This window comes from Amblyomma mixtum, chromosome 5 (genome assembly GCF_055824585.1).
Source record: "Amblyomma mixtum isolate Tamu chromosome 5, ASM5582458v1, whole genome shotgun sequence".
In the NCBI taxonomy this organism is placed as follows: Eukaryota; Metazoa; Arthropoda; class Arachnida; order Ixodida; family Ixodidae; genus Amblyomma; species Amblyomma mixtum.
Window position 1 is genome coordinate 21,044,896 of NC_143016.1, and position 20,212 is coordinate 21,065,107.

The following is a 20,212-nucleotide window of genomic DNA, read 5'->3' on the forward strand; positions in this document are numbered from 1 at the left end:
AGCAGTGGAGCCTACAAAAGGGCATTTATAGAAAGGAAGAAAATTTAGAGCCTTTCTTTTTTGGTGTCAGAACTTCGATTTGTGAAGAATCTACTGCCCCATTCGCTTTTTCCATCGGTTTAATTACTATAGCAAAGGGACTGGGCTTTCCATATTTCAGTACCATTTTTGACAAAAACAAACATGAAGGATGTTCGATATTGACATTTTAACAACGTGGGTACATCATCTCGCGCTAGAGGACTAAAAGACAATGCGTCCATATGGATGTACACGTCGCGCCATAGTAAGGTGGTCGAACACTACACCAAACAAATGAAAAAATTCTGAGAAGGAACCTTCGCTACCCGTCGTGTATTTTATTTTTCAGAACAAAAGTACAGCCGTTAAATTTGTTGTCACGCACCTCGTGGTGGCACAGAAAGTCAACTAGACAGATATCACGAATTTTCTGGTAACGCTGTAATTATTTACCAAGCACAATGTGTTGGCCAAGGTGAAAATTCGTCCATAAGTCACTAGCTTTTAATTTGCGCAAGCTAGCAGCGATGGGCTCATGGCTCACTCTTTCGAGCGCTGGTCTAACAATCGCGAGGTCAAAGACCGCTTCAACGTGCAGTTCCTGGTATATTTCTCTTCATGCCTTACGCTCCCGAGAAAGACGCTTGCAGCTATCGCTGTTGGGTTCTCAAATTGAGTTTTGATGCAAAGAAAGCAGTTCGCGTGCGACGCTCACCAGTGGCCACGTAGCAGATGACCCAGGAGCCCCACGCTTCGCTCAGAACGAAAGCGACGATGGCGCGGAAGGCCGCACCCTGCAGCGTGTAGAAGGTCCGGTCGTGGCGCAGCCGGGGAGGCTCGGCGAGCAGCGGGTTCGAGAACAAGAAGTCGGTCTCGGCGCGGCTCAGCGTGCGGGAGTCCGGCACGCAGGTCGAACCGGTGCCCGGGTACGTGGTGGCGTTGGTCCTCACGACAGTGCTCAAGGAGTCTCTTCTGGCGGTCAGCTTGATGAAGGCGGTGCCGTTGAAGGCCCGCTCGATGTCTTCCCGCCGGAAGGCACACACGGCCGAGTCGGGGTAACCGTTGCTGCGTTGGTAGAAGACGGAAGAGTTGCGCCTATGTATTCGAATCGAATCGGATATCGAATCGGTAGTTTTCGAACCGACAATCTGGCTATATTTTTTTTTTCTTGTTCCGCGAAACCAAAGAGCATATATCGATGGGTGATTTGGATGCAGATTCTGAGTTCTGATCAAACGGCGACTGATATCTTGCTTCTTCGCTGGTCCGCGGAGAGAGACTCCATCGCCGATTGGAATACGCCATCCGACAGAAGCGCAGAATGGTTTGACACCCTCGCTATAAGCGTGTTCGTAAACCGCAATTCCGTGCGTTGCCATTCTGCCGCTACGGCCATCCGTCACTTGAGCTAATATTTTACGCAAGCCACTCCAGTTGTCTCCTTTATGGCATAGGCAAAAATGGTGCTTCCACGCTAGACGTCACTGAAGGAAAGAAATTCTGTTAGGAGCAGATTGCATCTATTCTCGAGTTAGGAATTATTTTTACAATAATTCTTACGTGACGGTCACAAAGGTGCCGAAAAGCACACCGTTCTCCAGTTCGGGCACCCAGGATGAACCGTCTGTGATTTTGAGACAGAGAGAGTAGGAAAAAAAATAAGTGCTTAATGGCGGAGGCGATAATGTGCTTGTAAGACGGGAAGGCTCTCTTCCTAAAACTGATGTGGGCAACAACCAATGCCTTGTAAGGAGACGCTGATTACAACTCTTTGTTAGTAAAACTAATGCAGCAAGCAGAAAATATAGCCGTGAAGAAGCCTTTGCTAGCAGTGCCCTGCTAAATCATCTCTATCCCAAAGAGGGAGCGCAATGCTCTAAATGGCGCAAGTTCCGCTATGCGAAGACCTAGGTTCTGCACAGTTAGACTCTAAATAAATAGCTACGGCACACCATTGCTCTCGCATCTAAACACTTTGTCGCCGCTGCAGAATCATATTCCAACCCCCGCAATGAGTAATTTTTGTTTATTAACTTTAGACCCTCCAAGCGCACTGCAGAGCACTACTTAACTGGGGATTTTGAAAATACAAAGCTGTATATAAATTTAGAAAGATTAAAATCTGCACACGAGGTACACAGGTAGCGTGCACAAGAACAAAAAACAGCTTTACAGCCAGGTGCGAGCATCGAGAAATGACTAACGCTAGTCGGAACCCATACAGATCGGTCATGTTGACTAATGTTCAACCGTATGGTTTTAGTGCTTGTTGGTGCATAGTAGATGAACAAACTGTAGCGCAGCAGAAGACGCGGACACAGAACGGAGACGACTGATCGTGCTGTTCGACTCAGTTCAGTGTCCTCGTCTTCTGCTGCGTTGCTGTTTGTTCCTTGACTAAGGCGACAGGTAAATAATCCGATTCATTTAACGAGAGTACAAAGAGAGAACCTGGCGTTTTTTGACACGCGCGAAGGTCAGGGATACCTTCTCAGCATGGACCATGGGACTAGAAATGCGATGAGCAGGGCGGATATGAGAGGAGGCTAACGATTAAACCATGGTATGGTGAGTGGAAGGGCGATCTACAAGCGAGAGATATTCTACTGCGTGATGAGACTTTGAAAAATAAATAGTTTGAGTTCCGAGACTGTCTGACTAGAGGAGGAGGAACAAGACATGACTCTAATAGCCTTGTTCTACAGGGATTCAAGGGCATGATTTAAGATTAGCATAACATCGATGCCACATTACTGAAGCATTTTGTCTCGTGGCTGGGACGACGGGCGTGGTAGCAAACGAATGACAATCAGAGAACGCATTGAGCATGAAATATTTTGACCCTTTGCCATTGAAATGGTCGCTGCTCGGCACCTTGCCGAGCACCTGCACATCCTGAATGATGCCAGGACGAGCGCACATTATGATATCTACTCCATTATTAGTATCGCCATTCGGGCTCTTAAACACGCACTTACTCTCTCGTTTGCGGAAGAAAGTAATCATGATCCGTAAACTATTTTGGTTTGCGAAATTTACGAACTCTCCCTGCTATTCCTAGGACCTATGCTGTAGTCACTAACTGCTCGGTCTCCAGCCTGCTTCTTTCCTACCTTGGCATTGAAGTCGAATTATCCTAGACTTGAAGAGAACGGAAGAAACTAGTAAGGAACAATCTCATCAACGAGCTAGCGGTAAGAGGGAAAGTAGAGGAATTCAGGATATCATTGCAGAAGAGATATTACGCTATAAGGATCCTCCGATATAACGTGGTTCCTGAGACACGCATATTTTTTCAATCCGAAGCTGAGGCGACCTGCGCTGCACGTGCATGCGCAGTAAAGGTGACGTATCACATTCTGGAGACGCTGTTGTGGACGCATATGCGCTGCTCCGGTGCCTCCCTCCGTTCTGGAGCCAAGCTCACCCGTGGCGAGCCAATAAAGGGAGCTAAAAGTTTTCCATGCTGAATGCAGCCCGAGGTTGGAGTACAAAAGGAAGCAACCGTCACCCATATGAACAGCGCTTTTTTATCACGAAGTGGCCCGAGAGCGCTATAACATTGAATAACAAGGTAAAGTTGAGCAATTTCCAGAATTCGCCGCACATTTCACGAGAACTTTCATCTGCATATTCCGTCTCGTTCCCCCACTTGATTCCCTCACAACGTATAGGGGCAGCGTCGATGTGATTAAGTTTCGGGTTCGAGCTCCAGGAGAGTTTTTTCTCCTCCTTTTTTCAAAGCGAATATTTGCGAACACCTTGAAAGAGAATTACGCCTGCGTGTTGTGTTACGTTCTGCACTCACGTATCTCATCAAAGGTGAAATTGGTCTTCGCCGTGTCTCCAGGAGATCGAGAGAAATCGGTGCAACGGAGGCGGACCTTCATGTACGAGGTCCACTGCTGCCGCCTGACCCTGTCCCCAGGGTCGCCTCCCAAGTCGTTCTATTCCAGCGATAAAATAAATAATTCACAGAGCTTTTAGTTGCAAAGCTACACACGGTCTGTGAGGCACATTGCTACAGACGGTAGCTCAGTAATACCGACGGCACTGAGTTTTGGTAACGTGGAAAGAAACCTGAATACACGAGCATTTTTCTAGCATTTGCCCGCATCGAAATATGTCAGTTCAGCCATCAATAAAAGAGATATTGCACACATCCCTATTATAAACGAACAAAAAAAACTCCGGCTAGTTTACGTCGTGCTTCATTCGCCTGCAAGAGCAGCTAAGCTTCGTGACACAAGGGATACCTTGTGCTTGGTGCATGATGGCCATAGCTGCCTATCTGCCATTAAACCGAACACAACACAAGAGAGAAACACTAACGTAGTGCGGAACAGAGATTTGAGCGCATTGCTTAGTTGCTTTCTACTGCCTATATATGCAGATTTTGGAGACTATTCTACATTTTTTGAACTTGTGTTCTGCAGTTTTCTTTAGACCCTTATCCGCAACAGCGCCTTGATCGGGTGACGAAAATAACAGAACATGAAGTATGACAGCGAAGCCTATTGTACACACCCACCACGAGTGGCATGTACAATGCCACAACTGTCTCTAACATCAAGGACAGACGCTTCTGACAATATGTTCCATCTGCGTCTGTCACGTCGACCTTATCTATCGGAAGAAAACAGTGCTCACTGTGGGCTAATATACAACGCCGTCACTAGTGTAAGCTTGTGTTTATTGTAAGCAAAGTGCCTCTCCATAGATCTCCACATGGTCTAATCCTTTTTACTGAGTTGGCATTTCTTCTTTTTCGTAAGGATTAGCTCGTTCCTCACTGCTGTTTACATAGCAAGCCTATCAATTGGATCGTCTTTGATTGCATAATGCTGGTTTTAGTTCCATTGGCACTTCGTTGTATGATTCATATTTATGACAAAACTAGAGGCCATTGCTTTCGGCACACGAGGCGCTTCCTGTATATTCCTGTAAATAAATGCCTTTACGTTGACTGCGCAAAGTACTTCGTAGGAAGACGCCCAGGTGAGGCAGTACACACCTTGCACACACGGGCCATGGCGGAGGCGACCCGGCCGCCGCACGCCCTTCGCTCTACTTGGTGCTCGCGGAAGATGAAGTAGGCGTGCGCGCCCAAGGACAGGGCGCCAACCGTGCGCGGCTCTGTGGAGATGGAGTGCAGTGTTTTGCAGTGAGGCCTAAATGCAGTGAGGCCATTTAGGCCTAAGTGGATCACTTGCGCGAAACACAGCACTGTGGAGGAAAGCGCCGGACAGGAATGCACGTAGCTAAAAACATGGACAGAAATGAACGACACGAGCGTGAGCAGAACAGCTAGTACAACAACACCAAGGTTTAATGTCGAGAACTTCACTTTGTACGCCTGTGCTCTCTGAATTCCGCTCTTGTGTCTGCAATGACACTTATTCCAAACTGGATAACCTCCGCACCATGTTAACAGATAACGATAACAAAATCTGCGAAAACGCCGACAGACAGGCAAGCATACAGACATATTAGATTGGATTCAGACCATACGTTAAATGAAATTAGATAAATAAACACAAGTCTTGCAAAAATGTTTTAGCACATTAAAAATCGCTTAGTTTTAAATCGTACGCAATCCTCTGACTTCGTCGCCGACTAGTGTTGTGAAAACTTCGTGCTATTCTCTCCTGTTGAATCTCTCTTATACAGATCCAGCGGCATTAGCAATTAGTGGCAGTAGTATGGCGTTTTATTGAGGCGCAAAACCTAGGCGTCTAAGACGTCGATGGCCTGCTGCACGGGCGTGCGCTGTTCGTCTTCATGGTCAGCTCCAAGCCAGTCCAGCCAGGTCCCGACAGCGAGGAAAGGGGGGGGGGGGGGGGAACCCGAGTGCAGAGCACCAGGCACGGAAATAAACAGTGGTAGAAGTTGGCATAAGGGGCAATGCAGTTGTGACATGAAGGATAGCGACGGAATTTGTACGGATGAAGCCGTGCAGGTGTGAAAAGTGTGTTGAGTTATATCTGTCGAATGATATGAGTCTTCGGCACAGAAAAACTAAGATGAGGGCCGGGGTAAAGTTTAGAGCAGATCCCATTTGCCACCAGGCAGGAGCGCTGCGCGAGCCGAGCGATGAGACGGAAAGAAGGACATATTAAAAGGAGGAGAATGGGCGCCGTGCCGCAGAGCGCCTGCAGCACCAGATCTGGCTCCATGAAACACAGAGGTGACGAATGGAGAGGAGATGAGCAGGAAAAAGTGGAGTAAGCGAGCGCGGCGCATGTTTTTCAGTTACAGCGCAACCTCGTTATAATGAAACAGTTTATAAAGTAATTAATGAGTATAACGAAGGCATGGTGATTTCTCTTGGAAGCTCGGTCAATACGGGCTATAGAGAAGCTACGGCTATATCGAAGTAATCGCAGGGCCCCTTCAACTTCATTATAATGAAGTTGAAGTTGAATCAGTTCAAAATCGCGCAGCTAGATTTATTTTTTCGGACTACTCGTATCACACCAGCGTCACTGCACTTAAATCTGAGGCTAATCTTACTAATCTCGAGTCCAGACGTTGCATCTTTCGGCTCTGCCTCTTTCATAAATGTTATCGCAGCCAACTTGATGTTTCAGCTATCCTGCCAGCTCATCGCTTATCAAGCCGTAACAACCATCCTAAAACAGTCTACCCTCCCCCAGCACAGACTACAGCTCATCTTCGCTCATTCTTCGTGCAAACTGCTCGAGACTGGAACGGCCTGCCATTCGACTCCGTGCACCACTCCGATCCACTGCACTTCAAGGCTGCCATCCAATCTTCCATTAGTGACACATTCAGCCCATCCCTCATGTAATACCCCATTCCTGGGGCATTTGAGGTATTGATAATAAATGAGGTTCATAGGTTCATGTGTACTATGTTGTTTTAACCAGCTTGTAAAGGTAATCCCATCGAAATTGGTGACTTACGAAATTGCATCATTAGACAAAGATAAGCCTGAACTTTAGAGAGATTAAGTATAATTTCTTAGGTTCATTATTTCTATTCCTATGGCGGTTCCAAGTGCGGACATATGAAGAAAAATTCCAATTCAAAAACTCTAGACACAAAAAAAAAACGTCAAGAGCAGCAGTTAAATGCAATTTCCATTAAAATTTATGCCACAGCTCCGCGGAAGTAAGAACGCAGAGGGGCCAAAAGGGAAGCAATTGCATGCGTCACGCACCGTTGAGCACGGCGATGTTTGTGGTGTCGGTCAACAGGTAGTTGTAGAGGACTGTGTTCGTGCCAGGCGCTGGAATTGCAGCGCGATAGATGGCATGCCCCCCGCGTTTCAGGGGCCACAGGCTCACCACGCATGAACTATTCTGGACAGGTGCGTCGTCTGAGTGCGAGAATGCGTGTGCAGAAACACATCAACGACGAGCAGGATTTGACACACGCGCGTACATGAACACGCAAAGCCACCTCCCGTTCTGGTGTCGTACAGCACTCACTGTAAACAAAACCTTGTCCACAGTTCCGCTCCGAAAAAAAAAAAAAAGAACGGATACATACTCAACGATGCGTGAAGCTCGTTATAGGTCGGTTATGTTGGACACGCTGGTGACGTAGAGCTCTAGGCATGGTAGATGCAGGGGAAGTTGACGTGACTATTGTTAAGACGCGGAACAAAACTACTGGACTAATGGGCCGTCTTTAAATGAGAAAAGGAAACTATGGAATTAAAAATCACTACTTTCGAGGAGCACTAAGATGATTTTAAGTGTGGTATTCCGCCGCCACTATCGGCTGATTATGTGACATGATACCGTACACTAATATCTCCGTGAACAAGGTTGAATAGTTAATAAGGCCGTCGTCTGTGTCCAGTCAATTTAGCGAATTGTACTGAAATTTATTAGTAAGGCAGTTAATTGAAAAGCAATGTCAGCACAGAGTCGTCATGAGGGTCGCAGGGACCTGCGATCGGCGGAGTACAAAATGAAACAGCTTATCGTCTATCTTTCTTACTCCATCGATGACTTCAGCATTGTAGTGTCATAAAAAAGCAGCATGCACAAATAACGCCCCTTGGCTCATCGTCTCTCTTTCTTACTCCATCGATGACTTCAGCATTGTAGCGTCATAAAAAAAAGCAGCATGCACAAAGGACGCCCCTTGTATCTTCTATTCCTGATCCACCGACGAATTCCCGGAAAGCTATCTTCTTCGCCAGCTCTCGCAATCCCGCGCAGCACCTGGAAGACCTATAGAGAAGGCACCCACCCAACCACAGGGAAGCGGCGTCCTGGGAGACGAAGTACGAGCAGCGGCCCTCCGCTTTGCCGGTCATGTTGCTGTCCATGACGGACACCTGCTCGGCCATGGGTGTCAGGGACAGGTCCATTGCCTGTGAACGACATAAGGCGTTGCGTAAGCCGCGTGGTGAAATTTTCAAAAGCAGCTACTCATTCAGTGCTGACTAGGCCTTGATGCCATGCTCTGCTTGTAGTTCTTCCGTCATGCCTATGCCTTGTTACTCTTCAGATAAATATGGCCCACTGAGGAACAGTTTACAAGATGTTCCGGATGTACGCACTTTGCCCTTGTCTAGCGGACAGTCAGAATGAAGCAGAAATAGCAATAGAGGAAATCTCAAAGCGAAATAATGCAATTTTGCCATCGAGTCGCCAGTAATTCTGAAATTACACCCGCATAAAAAAAAAAGAAAACTTTCAAGCCGACGTGGCCCAATCCAGGATATGCTTCGTGAGCGCTCATAGCCTCCAGAGAGACCCAGTAACAGGCACCTATACCATATGGTTAGCCACGTTTAGCAGTACTTGTATGCACAGGCACCCACCCGCACTTGCCAGTCGGTCGGATCCCTGGCGTTCGTGCCACAGACGTAGAGTCTGCTGCCGTCCCCGATGGGCTGGACCACGCGGATGTGGTTGCCGCATTCCACTTGAGGGCCGAGCTGCGTGTGGGACATTCGAGCTAAAACCTCACACCGTACGCCGTTGCCAGTCACTACCGAGAGGCTATACGCTTCGGATAGCCCCAGCCCTCACTCGTCGCGCACTCACTATTTTCGCAGGTGGTTACGCGGAAGTAGGCGGCATGCGATCGTTATGCTCATTAATATATGGGATAACCCTACTCCTGAGTGAACAACGTATGCGTGTCCTGCCATCGGTGGAAACTCGCCTCGCTGTCTCTGGCTGTTCGTAAAACTTCGGTGGGCCTGAGCCACAAGGTACTTAAGGAGTGTCGAATGACGACTCTCTACTATTTCTGGTATCTGAAGCTGAACCCGAGATCAAGAGCAATTTATTTGGAAGTGGAGGAGCAGTTTTTCTGCTTTTTTTCTTTACTGTCCATGCAGTGTTGGTAGTTGAGCGCATATTGCTCTACGCTTTGTCGACCCAAAGGTGAATCTTAGGAAAAGTGCAGCGTTCAGGATAGTTGCATGTAAAGATGTGACGCTTTCAAGGGCTCGCGATGTCTGCGTAACCATCTGTGGTGACGTTGATTCTGAAATGCAGATCCTCGGACAGGCCTCGTGTAGAGATAGACGCACTCGTATAAAAGACGATCATTGTGAGTCAAGCGGCAGGGTATGCGGTAGCATTAGTGCGAAAGTGTGCGACCGATTTGTGTCTGCGACGGGCTTCCGCACCGCTGACCGTTGGGGCAGAATCCATCATTAGTCTTCTCCCTGTCGGCGCTGCTTTAAACTGGAATCGTTGAGCGGACACTGGTGCAACCGCCTCGGAGACGGGAGGAGAATTCTCAGTACACGTCCGACCGATTCAAAGAGTGAAATGAAACTGAAAGGCCACCGAACTCCAACTTAACTTTTCCCCTCTTCATCATTCCTTCCCTCTACGGCACGTAAAGTCCCCTTCGCTGATTGGCTACAGTCTCTCTCCTCCTCCACCCTCTCTTCGCTGATTGGCCACCGTGCCAGCTCCTCTCCACATGACTGCCATCGATTCATCCCACTCTAGGCTTCAGGCAAACCACGTCAGCGGTCACAATTTGCAGAAATGCGAGTTCTAATGCTAAAGCATTAAGCCAGAGAACTTTGGGAAAAATCTTTTATCTATTTTTTCTTCGCGAAGCCTAGAAGGCAGTGAAAAACCGTGCACGACGTGATGGCCCCTGACAGTAATAATGAACTACAAACGACGACTGACAGCCGCGCTAAAAGAAGCGGAAATGAGAACACTTCGTAAAGTATTTTTCAGTACCAAAATATTTCTAGATTTCGGCACCATATTTTTTATACTTTTCAGATCATAAAGACCTAAACAAGAGTGGCGCTAAGTATTGGCCTGCTGCAGTCTTGTATCTCGCCTTTTGCTTTTCGGTCGCACATGGCCGGAGCCAAGCCTGCTATCAGAACTTGTGCGGTTCTGTTCAGCGCAGCAGCCGGCAGACAGGCTGTGTTGTGAAGCCGAGAGGGGAGTGTAAAGATAGCACTTTAAAGCTGGCCAACGGCCCTTAGGAGCGACAGACAAGAAATCCAAATTCCTGCAAGGCTCACAAATGCAGCAATCTTGCTTTGGCCTGATTCCTGACCGGGACGAAAGCGAGTTCGCAGAAGCAAGAGGAGCGGTGCGTCAAAGAGGGTGGCCATCGCCCGGCAACCCCTTCGGATACCGTGAAGCAGCCGCCGAGGATGCGTGGCAGCACTTACCGGACCTCCCCCGAGCAATGTGCAGCTGTCCACGCTTGACTGCGGTGCCGGCAGGTGCAGCTCCTGAAGGATAGCGTTCGCCAGAAAATGCACGGCAGTCAGTGCCTGAACTGCACTAATGTCGCCCCTTGCTCATTATGTGCAGTGCCCGTAAACGAGCAATAAATAATCAATCACAGCAACGGCAGAGACACACGCTCTCTGTTGTTCTGCCGCATGCCTGCAGGGGCAAAGTAAGTTTTAGGGAGCTGACATCATCGTCACGAAGTTTATGATGAGAGAGAGTTTAATTTCAATGGCTGGCTGGGAAGGCTGGCCCCCCACTGTAGCAATTCATACCCATCACTCCACGCTTCACTATGCCGTTTATGAGCTTTGAAGTCTCTTAGCATTCGTGTTGTCTGCGGTCACCCGTATAACATTTCTCTAGAGGTATGTGATGCGGATGTTAGCAGACAGCTGGAATGGAAAGGATAACCGCGAAACCTGTTTGTTTAGGTCTGTTTGTCAGCCCTCACTCGATCAAGTCTTTATATGTATAACTTTGGCTGGTCCATGGGCACGCTGTTCGAAATTCACACTTTGTCTTACCATGATTGGCATGCGGCTTATGTCGTCGAGTTGAAGCTTGAACAGACGGTCCCTGAAAGCGAAATAATGCAGCATTTTGCTATTTTTCCGCAAAGCCCATAGGTGCTAAAAACGAGAGTTAATAAATTATTCCGGCAGCCTTGAGAGTACTCCCCTTGTTAAAGATTTGGATATGGCAACAATGCGAATGCCAGAACAATAACGCATGGGCGAGACCTCGCAGACGCAAAAGCGAGCACCGTCGAGTCTGCTGAAAAACATTGGGGTACTTGGCGATTGTGTGAAAAGAGTTTCAACGAAGTACGTTTCTCGCAAACAAACTATTGCTCACGTAAGCGCTCTTCGAAGTTACAGCGAAGTAGGGAAAGTTAGTTGGGAGTAAAAAATTTTTATTCAGCGCGAAAAAGAATACAAAGACAAATGATATTTTTAAATATTTCATTTGCATTCCTCCTTAATTCTACCCAATCAATGAAAATAAGTAATAGTTTCCGTCGTTTTACGATTTGATTAAGGAAGAAAAAAACTTAGCGTTTTAAGAAATTTTTTCCCAGAAACTTTATAAATGGTAAAGGCACAATAATTTTTCTCGTTTTTCCATGTTGGTATACTTTCTGCTAAAATTATTTTTGATTCGTTAAATAAAGCACTCTTTAGAAATTTATTTTCATAATTTCCAAACAGAAAGTAATTTTTTTTCCTAATATTAAGGCATAAATTCCGGGTCAAGGCCCTCCAGATAAAATTTCGTGAGATGGCTCATTGTACACACCAACTTAGCTCAAGATCTAAAAATTTTAGTGCTAGTAAATTTTGTCTGAGGCAAAAAACAATGTCTGAAGACCAGAACCAGCCCCAATGGTAGGTACTGTGGACAGTGTCTTCACTACAGAACACGCACGTGCCGCTGCCTATTTTTCTGGCATGCATATGACTGCAGCTCTTAGCGAAGCGATTGTGTGCTGCGTCGCTTTACACCAGGATGAATACATCGCAAACTGCCCATTTTCTTCAGTTCACCACATCTCATTTTTGGGACTCGGGTGATCAAGTCATCCATGTGAGCGTTTTCCAGTGGCAGTTAGTGGCCAGCCTTGCCCAGTTGTCTGCGATACGGAGACAGTAGTATCATAGGGTGTTTATAGAGACAGGCGCGAACGGGAAAATCAATGTGGCTTGAGCGTTGATAAAATTTGCGAGGAAATTCTTTGAAACGAACAATTTTTTGCTTTTTTTACTGAACTAAAAAACGTGGATAATTTCTACATGGTTTCAATGGAGCCAAAAGAAACATCAATGCAAATGAAATACTAAAAAATAATATTTTTCATTGTACCCTATTTCACACTTAATTTAAAATTTTTTACCCCCAATCAACTTTTGCTTTTTCGCGGGACCTTCAAAGAGCGCTTACATGAGCAAGAAATGCTTCGACAAAAGTCAATGACACAACGCCAACTTGCCCGATTTTTTTTTTAAATAGGCGGCAGTTGCTACTGGATCTGAGACGTTTCACGTGCAACGGCCCGCATGTGAACGCCTGACATCACGTGACACAAAGCTTCACTCGTGGCACAATAAATGTACTATCGTTCTCGAGCGCAGCGAAAAGGCGGTGGTACGAAACAGCCCGCACGTTTATTTCTTTTTCGTAAGCTTTGTGAACTTTGTAAACTAGGAGCATTTCGAAAAATCTGGTTGTCGTCGCGATGCGCTGTTTACGAACGCTGTCATCGTTTAGAACACAATGCCAATAGCTGCACTCCACTTTTCTGCTGAGATATTTGTTGGCCACCATGAGTTTTCGGCAAAGCAACTGGCACTAATAAGCAAAAACTCCAGATGCAAAAATGTCATTACACTCGTTATACGCATTCCGTATACCTGCATTCACTTAGGTTGTTTTTACAAGTAAATATTGTGCAAATGTGTAGTATATACCGTCACAAATTAAGCGTAATCTTTAATCAATTAAGGTGCCGCATGCAGTTTTCAGGTAAAGAAAGCAAAAAAAATTATTTACCAACGAGAAAAACGATTGCTTATTTTTAAGAGAATGGTGGGGATTCAAAGTTGGACGTGCATTGTAAGGCGTGTGAAGGTCACTACCCACATCTCTGGGCTACGGACATTTTGGCAGTTCATTAACTGCAGAGTAAAGTTTCACACGTTCTCTTTCCTCCTTGCACCGGGGGTGCCCCGCCAGAGACGGTTGATTTAACTCGAAGACTGAAGGTTGATCTTCGCACCAGGGGTGCCCCGTCAGAGACGGTCTCTCGATGAGTAGAGATGCAGGGATAAAGTGAATACTTATGTACAGTTTATGTACAGCAATTTACAATAGATACAAGTTAAGGCACTGGAGATATATTAAGCAGAAAAGGACAAACCAAACAACAAAAAGGTGGAACTGGCTAACACTAGGGGAGGCCCCTACTCGGCATTGCCGATGATGCATAGCATCTCACCTTAGCGCAGAACCCCGCTTCCGGCTCCGGGGTCCAGTTTTAAAGCCCTAAAAGGCCCGGCCCACATTCCGTGGCTTCCAATCATGTTGCGGTCTTAACATGATTGGTTCATCCAGGGCATGGCCAGCCCTCCAGCTTCCGTAAGGTAGAGCACTCTCTCCACCACAAAATAAAAACAAACACAAATAGACATTCGTGCCAGCACGTGCGCGAATCGGTACCGCGGGGCGGGGGACACCCGTTCTTCCCGGCGCGTTCGCGAGCGGCCGCGTTCCAAGAAAGGAGACGCTTCGCTTTGAGCGCCCCAGCCAGCCGCGTTCCGATGACCCCGCGTACACTAACGATCCCTTACACGCCCTTCCCAAGATTCTACAAAGGGCTCAAATGCCACTTTTAGAATTATAACAAAGGGATCGGTACGGGTCACAAAACCACCCTGTGGGTGACATGCCGCAGCTACACCAGCACTGGCACGAACAAAACCAAAAACAAAAAAACGCACACGGGCACCAACACAACATTACGCAAAATGCACACTTAAATACACACAGTGGCATGCCTGCCGTGCGCCGCAACACAGCGTTCAAGTTGGTGGGTTGCACCCAGTTCACCACCTCAAAGTACACACCCTCGTCCTGCTCGCGAACGAGAGCGCACGCACACACACACACACACACACACACACACACACACACACACACACACACACACACACACACACACACACACACACACACACACACACACACACACACACACACACACACACACACACACACACACACACACACACACACACACACACACACACACACACACACACACACACACACACACACACAGGCACTCGCAACTGGAGCGTTCAGTAGCACTCGCACGACGTCCGTAAGTGGCCACGTGAGCCTCCTTAGTCGCACCGAGCGTCCCTGTGTGCGTTTCGAGCCAACACGTGTCTCGATCGACACGATTAACGCCTAATGTCCGCTACGCTCATTAGACTGATGCCACAGCGGGGCAAGAACTCAACAGCTGGTGTCCTCCAGGATCAAACACGTCATGATCCTCGATAGGTCCAAATCTTTGACCATGCGACGCCCCTAAGGGAACGCTCTCTCCGGCGCACCAGTATGAACAGCGTACTGCGTAAGGAACATTAGCCTTGTGCAGTCCAACTATAACAGTGCGGCCGGCTTTGCTACATCTAATTTGACGTACCGCAGCCCGGAACGTACTGTTCCTCGCACCGACTTTCACTTTGAAAGCCACGCCCCTGCCTCCTGTTAGTTCGCCTCGCTTGGAGCCATTTGTCCCGTTCCTGCACGGGCATGCAATGAAATTTACGCTCCCTGTATTATAGGCGCTTGCCGATTTCGTGGCATCATATAACTCCGAGGCTACCTGCGCTCTTTCGCAGCCACTTAATCCTAATTTGCCTTGTGGCAAGTCGCCACGAATTTCCCTGTCCTCAAATGAAAGGACTTTGCCATCAATAGTGCTACGTGGCACTTCATGCCACATGCCTGGCACAGTGTGCCGTTGCGGCAACGTTTGACCTCCTCCTATCCCTAGCTCGCCAGTCTGACGTCTGTCGTCGCTGGTCGTTTCACGCTGAACCGACTGCTCTTTTTCGCAGCTTGCCTGAGGCCGAGTTTTTATTCCTGAGCTCGCGTCCGCGTCCCTGGTGTCATTTGGGGTAGAGCTAACCTGCGCAGCTGGATCGTCGGAGTGCGCGTTCACCGCCTCTAACACCGCGACGCTGCGTTCCGTCAGGATACTTTCTTCACGAGAGATTCCAGTTTCGCGGAAAGCTGGCTCTCTTTTTACTTCTCTCTGGTTGTTTTCTTTTCCTGTGCTTGACAGGCATATGCCTTTGCCTTCCAGCACTGGCGACCTCTCTGCTCGGGACTCGGAGCAGTTCTCCCTGGCTAGTTGGCTAGCTCTCCTAGACTCCTTGATCTTAGAAATCTCGAGCTCTACCTGCTGGCGTCTGGCTTCGATTACCTTCAAGACATACTTAACCTCCTGAGGTTCTTCCTCACGAAGCAGCGCCTTTCCGCCATTCACTTTCGCGAGTTGAGCCTGAAGGTCCGCTAAGCGCGCCTTCGCTAACTCAACCTGGTACCTCACATCGAGTGAGGGCCGGCATGGATAACTCTCCATACCGCCGTCTATACCACTCAACTGTCCTACCGGCTCGAACACATGCACAGGGACGGGAACAATGCGACGAAGGAAACTCACTGTTTCGATGCGTCGATCCGCATTGCCAGCTCCTTGGCGTCGGAGTCCACCGCCACTTTCACTGGACGCTGCGATGAGCTGTCGCACGCCGCTGGTCCTGTGCCCGCTGCTGTCGCCTTGCTTCGAGACGCCGGTGACCGTCGAGTTCTCGACGCGCTGCTTTTCTTCCCCGGTCGCAGTCCCGCGTCGCTGGACTACTGCCGTGGTCCTTGCATCCTTGCCGCCGTCTCTCCGCAGGTCCTTTCTAGAACGCTGCTGTTGCCTGACCGTCACCTTTCTCCCTGCGTTCAATCTTCTTCCTGCGCCGTCTTCCGATGGCCGCAGGATCCTGTCGACTGCGCCAGTAAAGTTTCACAGGTTCTCTTTCCTCCTTGCACCATGGGTGCCCCGCCAGAGACGGTTGATTTAACTCGAAGACTGAAGGTTGATCTTCGCACCAGGGGTGCCCCGTCAGAGACGATCTCTCGATGAGTAGAGATGCAGGGATAAAGTGAATACTTATGTACAGTTTATGTACAGCAATTTACAATAGATACAAGTTAAGGCACTGGAGATATATTAAGCAGAAAAGGACAAACCAAACAACAAAAAGGTGGAACTGGCTAACACTAGGGGAGGCCCCTACTCGGCATTGCCGATGATGCATAGCATCTCACCTTAGCGCAGAACCCCGCTTCCGGCTTCAGGGTCCAGTTTTAAAGCCCTAAAAGGCCCGGCCCACATTCCGTGGCTTCCAATCATGTTGCGGTCTTAACATGATTGGTTCATCCAGGGCATGGCCAGCCCTCCAGCTTCCGTAAGGTAGAGCACTCTCTCCACCACAAAATAAAAATAAACACAAATAGACATTCGTGCCAGCACGTGCGCGAATCGGTACCGCGGGGCGGGGGACACCCGTTCTTCCCGGCGCGTTCGCGAGCGGCCGCGTTCCAAGAAAGGAGACGCTTTGCTTTGAGCGCCCCAGCCAGCCGCGTTCCGATGACCCCGCGTACACTAACGATCCCTTACATGCAGATTATATGAGAAGTCATTGAGGCCAGACTTATCTTGCGACTAGGGAAGGAATGTGTCAGCGAGCAGTCCATGGAGTTAACGAGAAGAAAGTTAAGCTTTCTTGATCTGAGCGGTTCTCAGGGCTGTTGTGTGTTCTGGCGTGTCGCTTGGTGGGACTATGCACTCTTCGTTCGCTTCCATAAACTTCAGTTACGAGTCAGCACTCGTTCGTGTATACTTCATCTCCTTGTCGTTCGCGCCGGTAAAATTAAAATCACACCGTACCAACTTGCCCAGGTATCTTTCTCTTTGTATCTCTGTAAATTTAACGATACAAATTGCCCTCACCTACAATCAGTGCTAGCAGCCATAGAGGCGCTCAAGAAAGTAAACACGCGAACTCAATGGGTTTAGCAGTGCCGTCACACGCCAGCGTGTTCGGAACTCAGACGCAGTTAAGGGTGCGACGCTTGATTAGCTATTTAGAAAATGGCTACGTAGGTATTGTCGACCGTTAATACAACACAAAAGAGAAAAATTGCCGACGATTACGTTACTTCATAACGCGAAATTTGAGCGCAGCTCATCAGCTGTTTCAGCTTTTTGATAGATTGAGGCAAAGAATTTGAGCAAGACATGTGTGTACAATTGCAGACGACTTGTTATTTTTCACACATATTTCTTCTTCTAGAAACACTCCACTAACAGTTCTTCTTTGCCATGAAGGAAGCTTTGTGGACAGAGAAATAGATGGATATATCCTCGACTTCCTGCACCAAAGCTTGGTTCTTAAAGACGAGGTCTGCACAAGTATTTCGCGAGGTTGCCACAGGGTGTGGGAACCGTTACGAGCGAGAGGAACGGGATGTTCTCCTGCATAAGTGGTAAGAAATTCCCGCTTGTCTTGTCCCTACCCACCCTGCCACCCTGGCAGGTGGCAGGGTTTCTGGTACAATGTTGCCAATGCCAAAGCATGCAGCGCATATCTGTCACTGCCGTCATGTAGCTTAAAGCACGATTGAGGTGTCCACTGTTCCAAGTGGGCAGTTATGCGCCTTCCCTCTGGTTCAAGTGTCCGCCGAGATGTCCATTATCAAACTAGAAAAGCTAACTGAACGTGTCTATGGCTCTCGGCTGTAGCAGCCATTAACTATCACATATAAGCTGCGATGCGCACAGAGACTCCCACATACCTGGCTCCGACGAACAGATGCCCACCGGCCACGTCTAGGTAAGCCGAACGGTAGTAGAGCTTCCCGCGGGTGAACACCTTGACCTGCCGCTCCACTACGCCGGGTGTTGTAGCTGCACATGGAGGACACGCTCGACTGTACGGCACAGCAGATTGATGTAACGTGCTGCACAGCGCACAGCCGCCTAGGCGCGACCTGGCCTGAAGGCTATGGGCTATCCGGTGACGATAGCCGAAAAACAGTGGTTTCATTGATCCTCCCGCCACGGAATGTTAAAAATTTCTGCATTTTACATGCAACTGCATTGAATTTATTTAAATTAACTTCATTGCCACCTACCGTGGTGGGCAGGTGACAGCCTGCCCGCCGTGGCAGGTGGGCCGCCTGCTTTTTCATGGCACGAACAGACGTATGGACGCCGGCCTTTCTAGAAAATGTGACCTGTAATGCCATCGCATTAAAGAACACAAGCCAAACGGATCGACTGCTGCAGGTGTGGGCGCAAGTTTCATCATGCAATCACAATTGCGTAGCTTCCAATGAATTTCCGTTTGTTGACAAAGATTGGAAAACTAATGCGCTAGCGAACATTCCGGTGACAGGAAATATAATCCCAACCGGATGCACTACTCTTTCAACCTTATTTATATGTTCTTTAGTACATATCCTAAATCATGCAACGACAACTAACGTCAGTGACGTGCATATAATACAAGTAACCCTCTTGTTTTGTTTCCTACAATAGCGTAAAAATGCTAAACAGCTGTTCAAAGTTAATAACGCCACCATGGCTGCTCTGCAAGAAAGTTGGCAGGATAACTTCAGGGAATAGTAAGGACAGCTGAATCGTTTTTTTTTTTATTGCAGAAGTCGTTTCTGTGGCTCTTTCTGAGCGCATATTTACTGCTATGGTTGTTCGGCAGCAAAAGAAGTTATTGCCAAAAAAATAGATATAAAAATTTTTCCACAACATCATTCAAACTTCTGGCGTCAGATTCTGTGGTCTTTATTTAGAAGTATTTGAAGTGGTAGCCTAGCCTGGATACGTACACAATAAACTGTATCGACGCGCTGCAGTTTATTTGCAAAAACGGCCGGTGATGGCGACACCTGCACTTCATTTCTGGCTTTTCCTTGCTTGAAACATCTCGTTTTCAGCGAAGTAGCAGATTTGTTCTTATAATGCGATGATCTAGCGATGCACGGTAACTTTAGTTTGTCTCCAGTGTTCCTTTAGTAAGTTTATCGCCATTTCCTTGTTGACTTCATTAGATGCTTACCCTTGCTGGCAATTCCAACCTGCTTTTTTTTTAAGTGCACTCAGCTAGTGTCTACCAGAAGGCCTGAAATACGTGTGAGAGCTTATGTCAAAGCTTAAAAAGTTACACAGAGACTTGTGGTGCGGTACGCATAGCTCAGAGAGAAACAGCTTAGAAAAAAAAAAATTCGTGAGCTTAAAAGGCTGGCTGCAAGAACACATCAGTATTTAACATACCAGCGGATGAGGCTGAGCCGTAAGTAGCAGAAGTTGCAGAGGCGGCGAATGTGGTGGTAGAAGTGATAGCACCATTAGGGTTGGCGGGTCCTCCTGGTTTGACGACGATGCCGGGCGGCAGCGTTGCCATCTCTGGAGTGAGCACCATAAGGGGCGGCTGGGTGGCGCCAGTGGGCAGGGCCGGGCTTCCTTGCGGGGGCTGCGCTGCCAGCGTCAGCACAGAACCAAGGATGCCGGCAGCCACCATGGCGGTAACCACGAAGACCACGTAGGCCAGCCGATGAGTCGCAGTGCCCGTCCCTTCCTGGGCCGGAGAGGAACGCCGCGAAGGCTGCAGACCTCCGGAAGCATGCGGAAAGAGCAGTGCCTCCTCTCCATAGTATCCAGACATGACCTGCTCCTCAGGCGACGGCCAAGTGGGACTCACTGGCACCTCTTGTCCTGGCCCTAAGGAATACATCGAGTGCGTCGTGGGGCGTGATCGAGAAGGGAACACCGGGCAGGGTCAACGAAGCAGGGACACCGGGGCAGAGAAGCTGTGGCTTCGCAATCTTCACTTCTTCGT

General features: G+C 48.3%; 1 protein-coding gene across 5 annotated transcripts in view; it reads right to left on the reverse strand.

Annotated features, from left to right (window-relative positions):
- LOC149341468 (semaphorin-2A-like) overlaps positions 1-20,069 on the reverse strand; it is a 25,504-nt gene extending 5,435 nt beyond the window's left edge. For 2 of the 5 annotated variants that reach the window (XM_089543578.1, XM_089543577.1), the window contains exons 1-11: positions 19,648-20,069; positions 18,153-18,264; positions 11,258-11,309; positions 10,667-10,729; positions 8,825-8,941; positions 8,248-8,371; positions 7,205-7,363; positions 5,036-5,157; positions 3,830-3,968; positions 1,582-1,645; positions 737-1,086 (exon numbers count right to left, since the gene is read on the reverse strand). In XM_089543578.1, the coding sequence (XP_089399704.1) occupies positions 737-1,086; positions 1,582-1,645; positions 3,830-3,968; positions 5,036-5,157; positions 7,205-7,363; positions 8,248-8,371; positions 8,825-8,941; positions 10,667-10,729; positions 11,258-11,309; positions 18,153-18,264; positions 19,648-20,038 (1,693 nt within the window). In that variant the 5' untranslated portion in view covers positions 20,039-20,069. The remainder of the gene's footprint in view (positions 1-736; positions 1,087-1,581; positions 1,646-3,829; positions 3,969-5,035; positions 5,158-7,204; positions 7,364-8,247; positions 8,372-8,824; positions 8,942-10,666; positions 10,730-11,257; positions 11,310-18,152; positions 18,265-19,647) is intronic. The other 3 variants (XR_016282931.1, XM_089543581.1, XM_089543580.1) reach the window with 2 other exon arrangements.
- Positions 20,070-20,212: the final 143 nt, after the last annotated feature.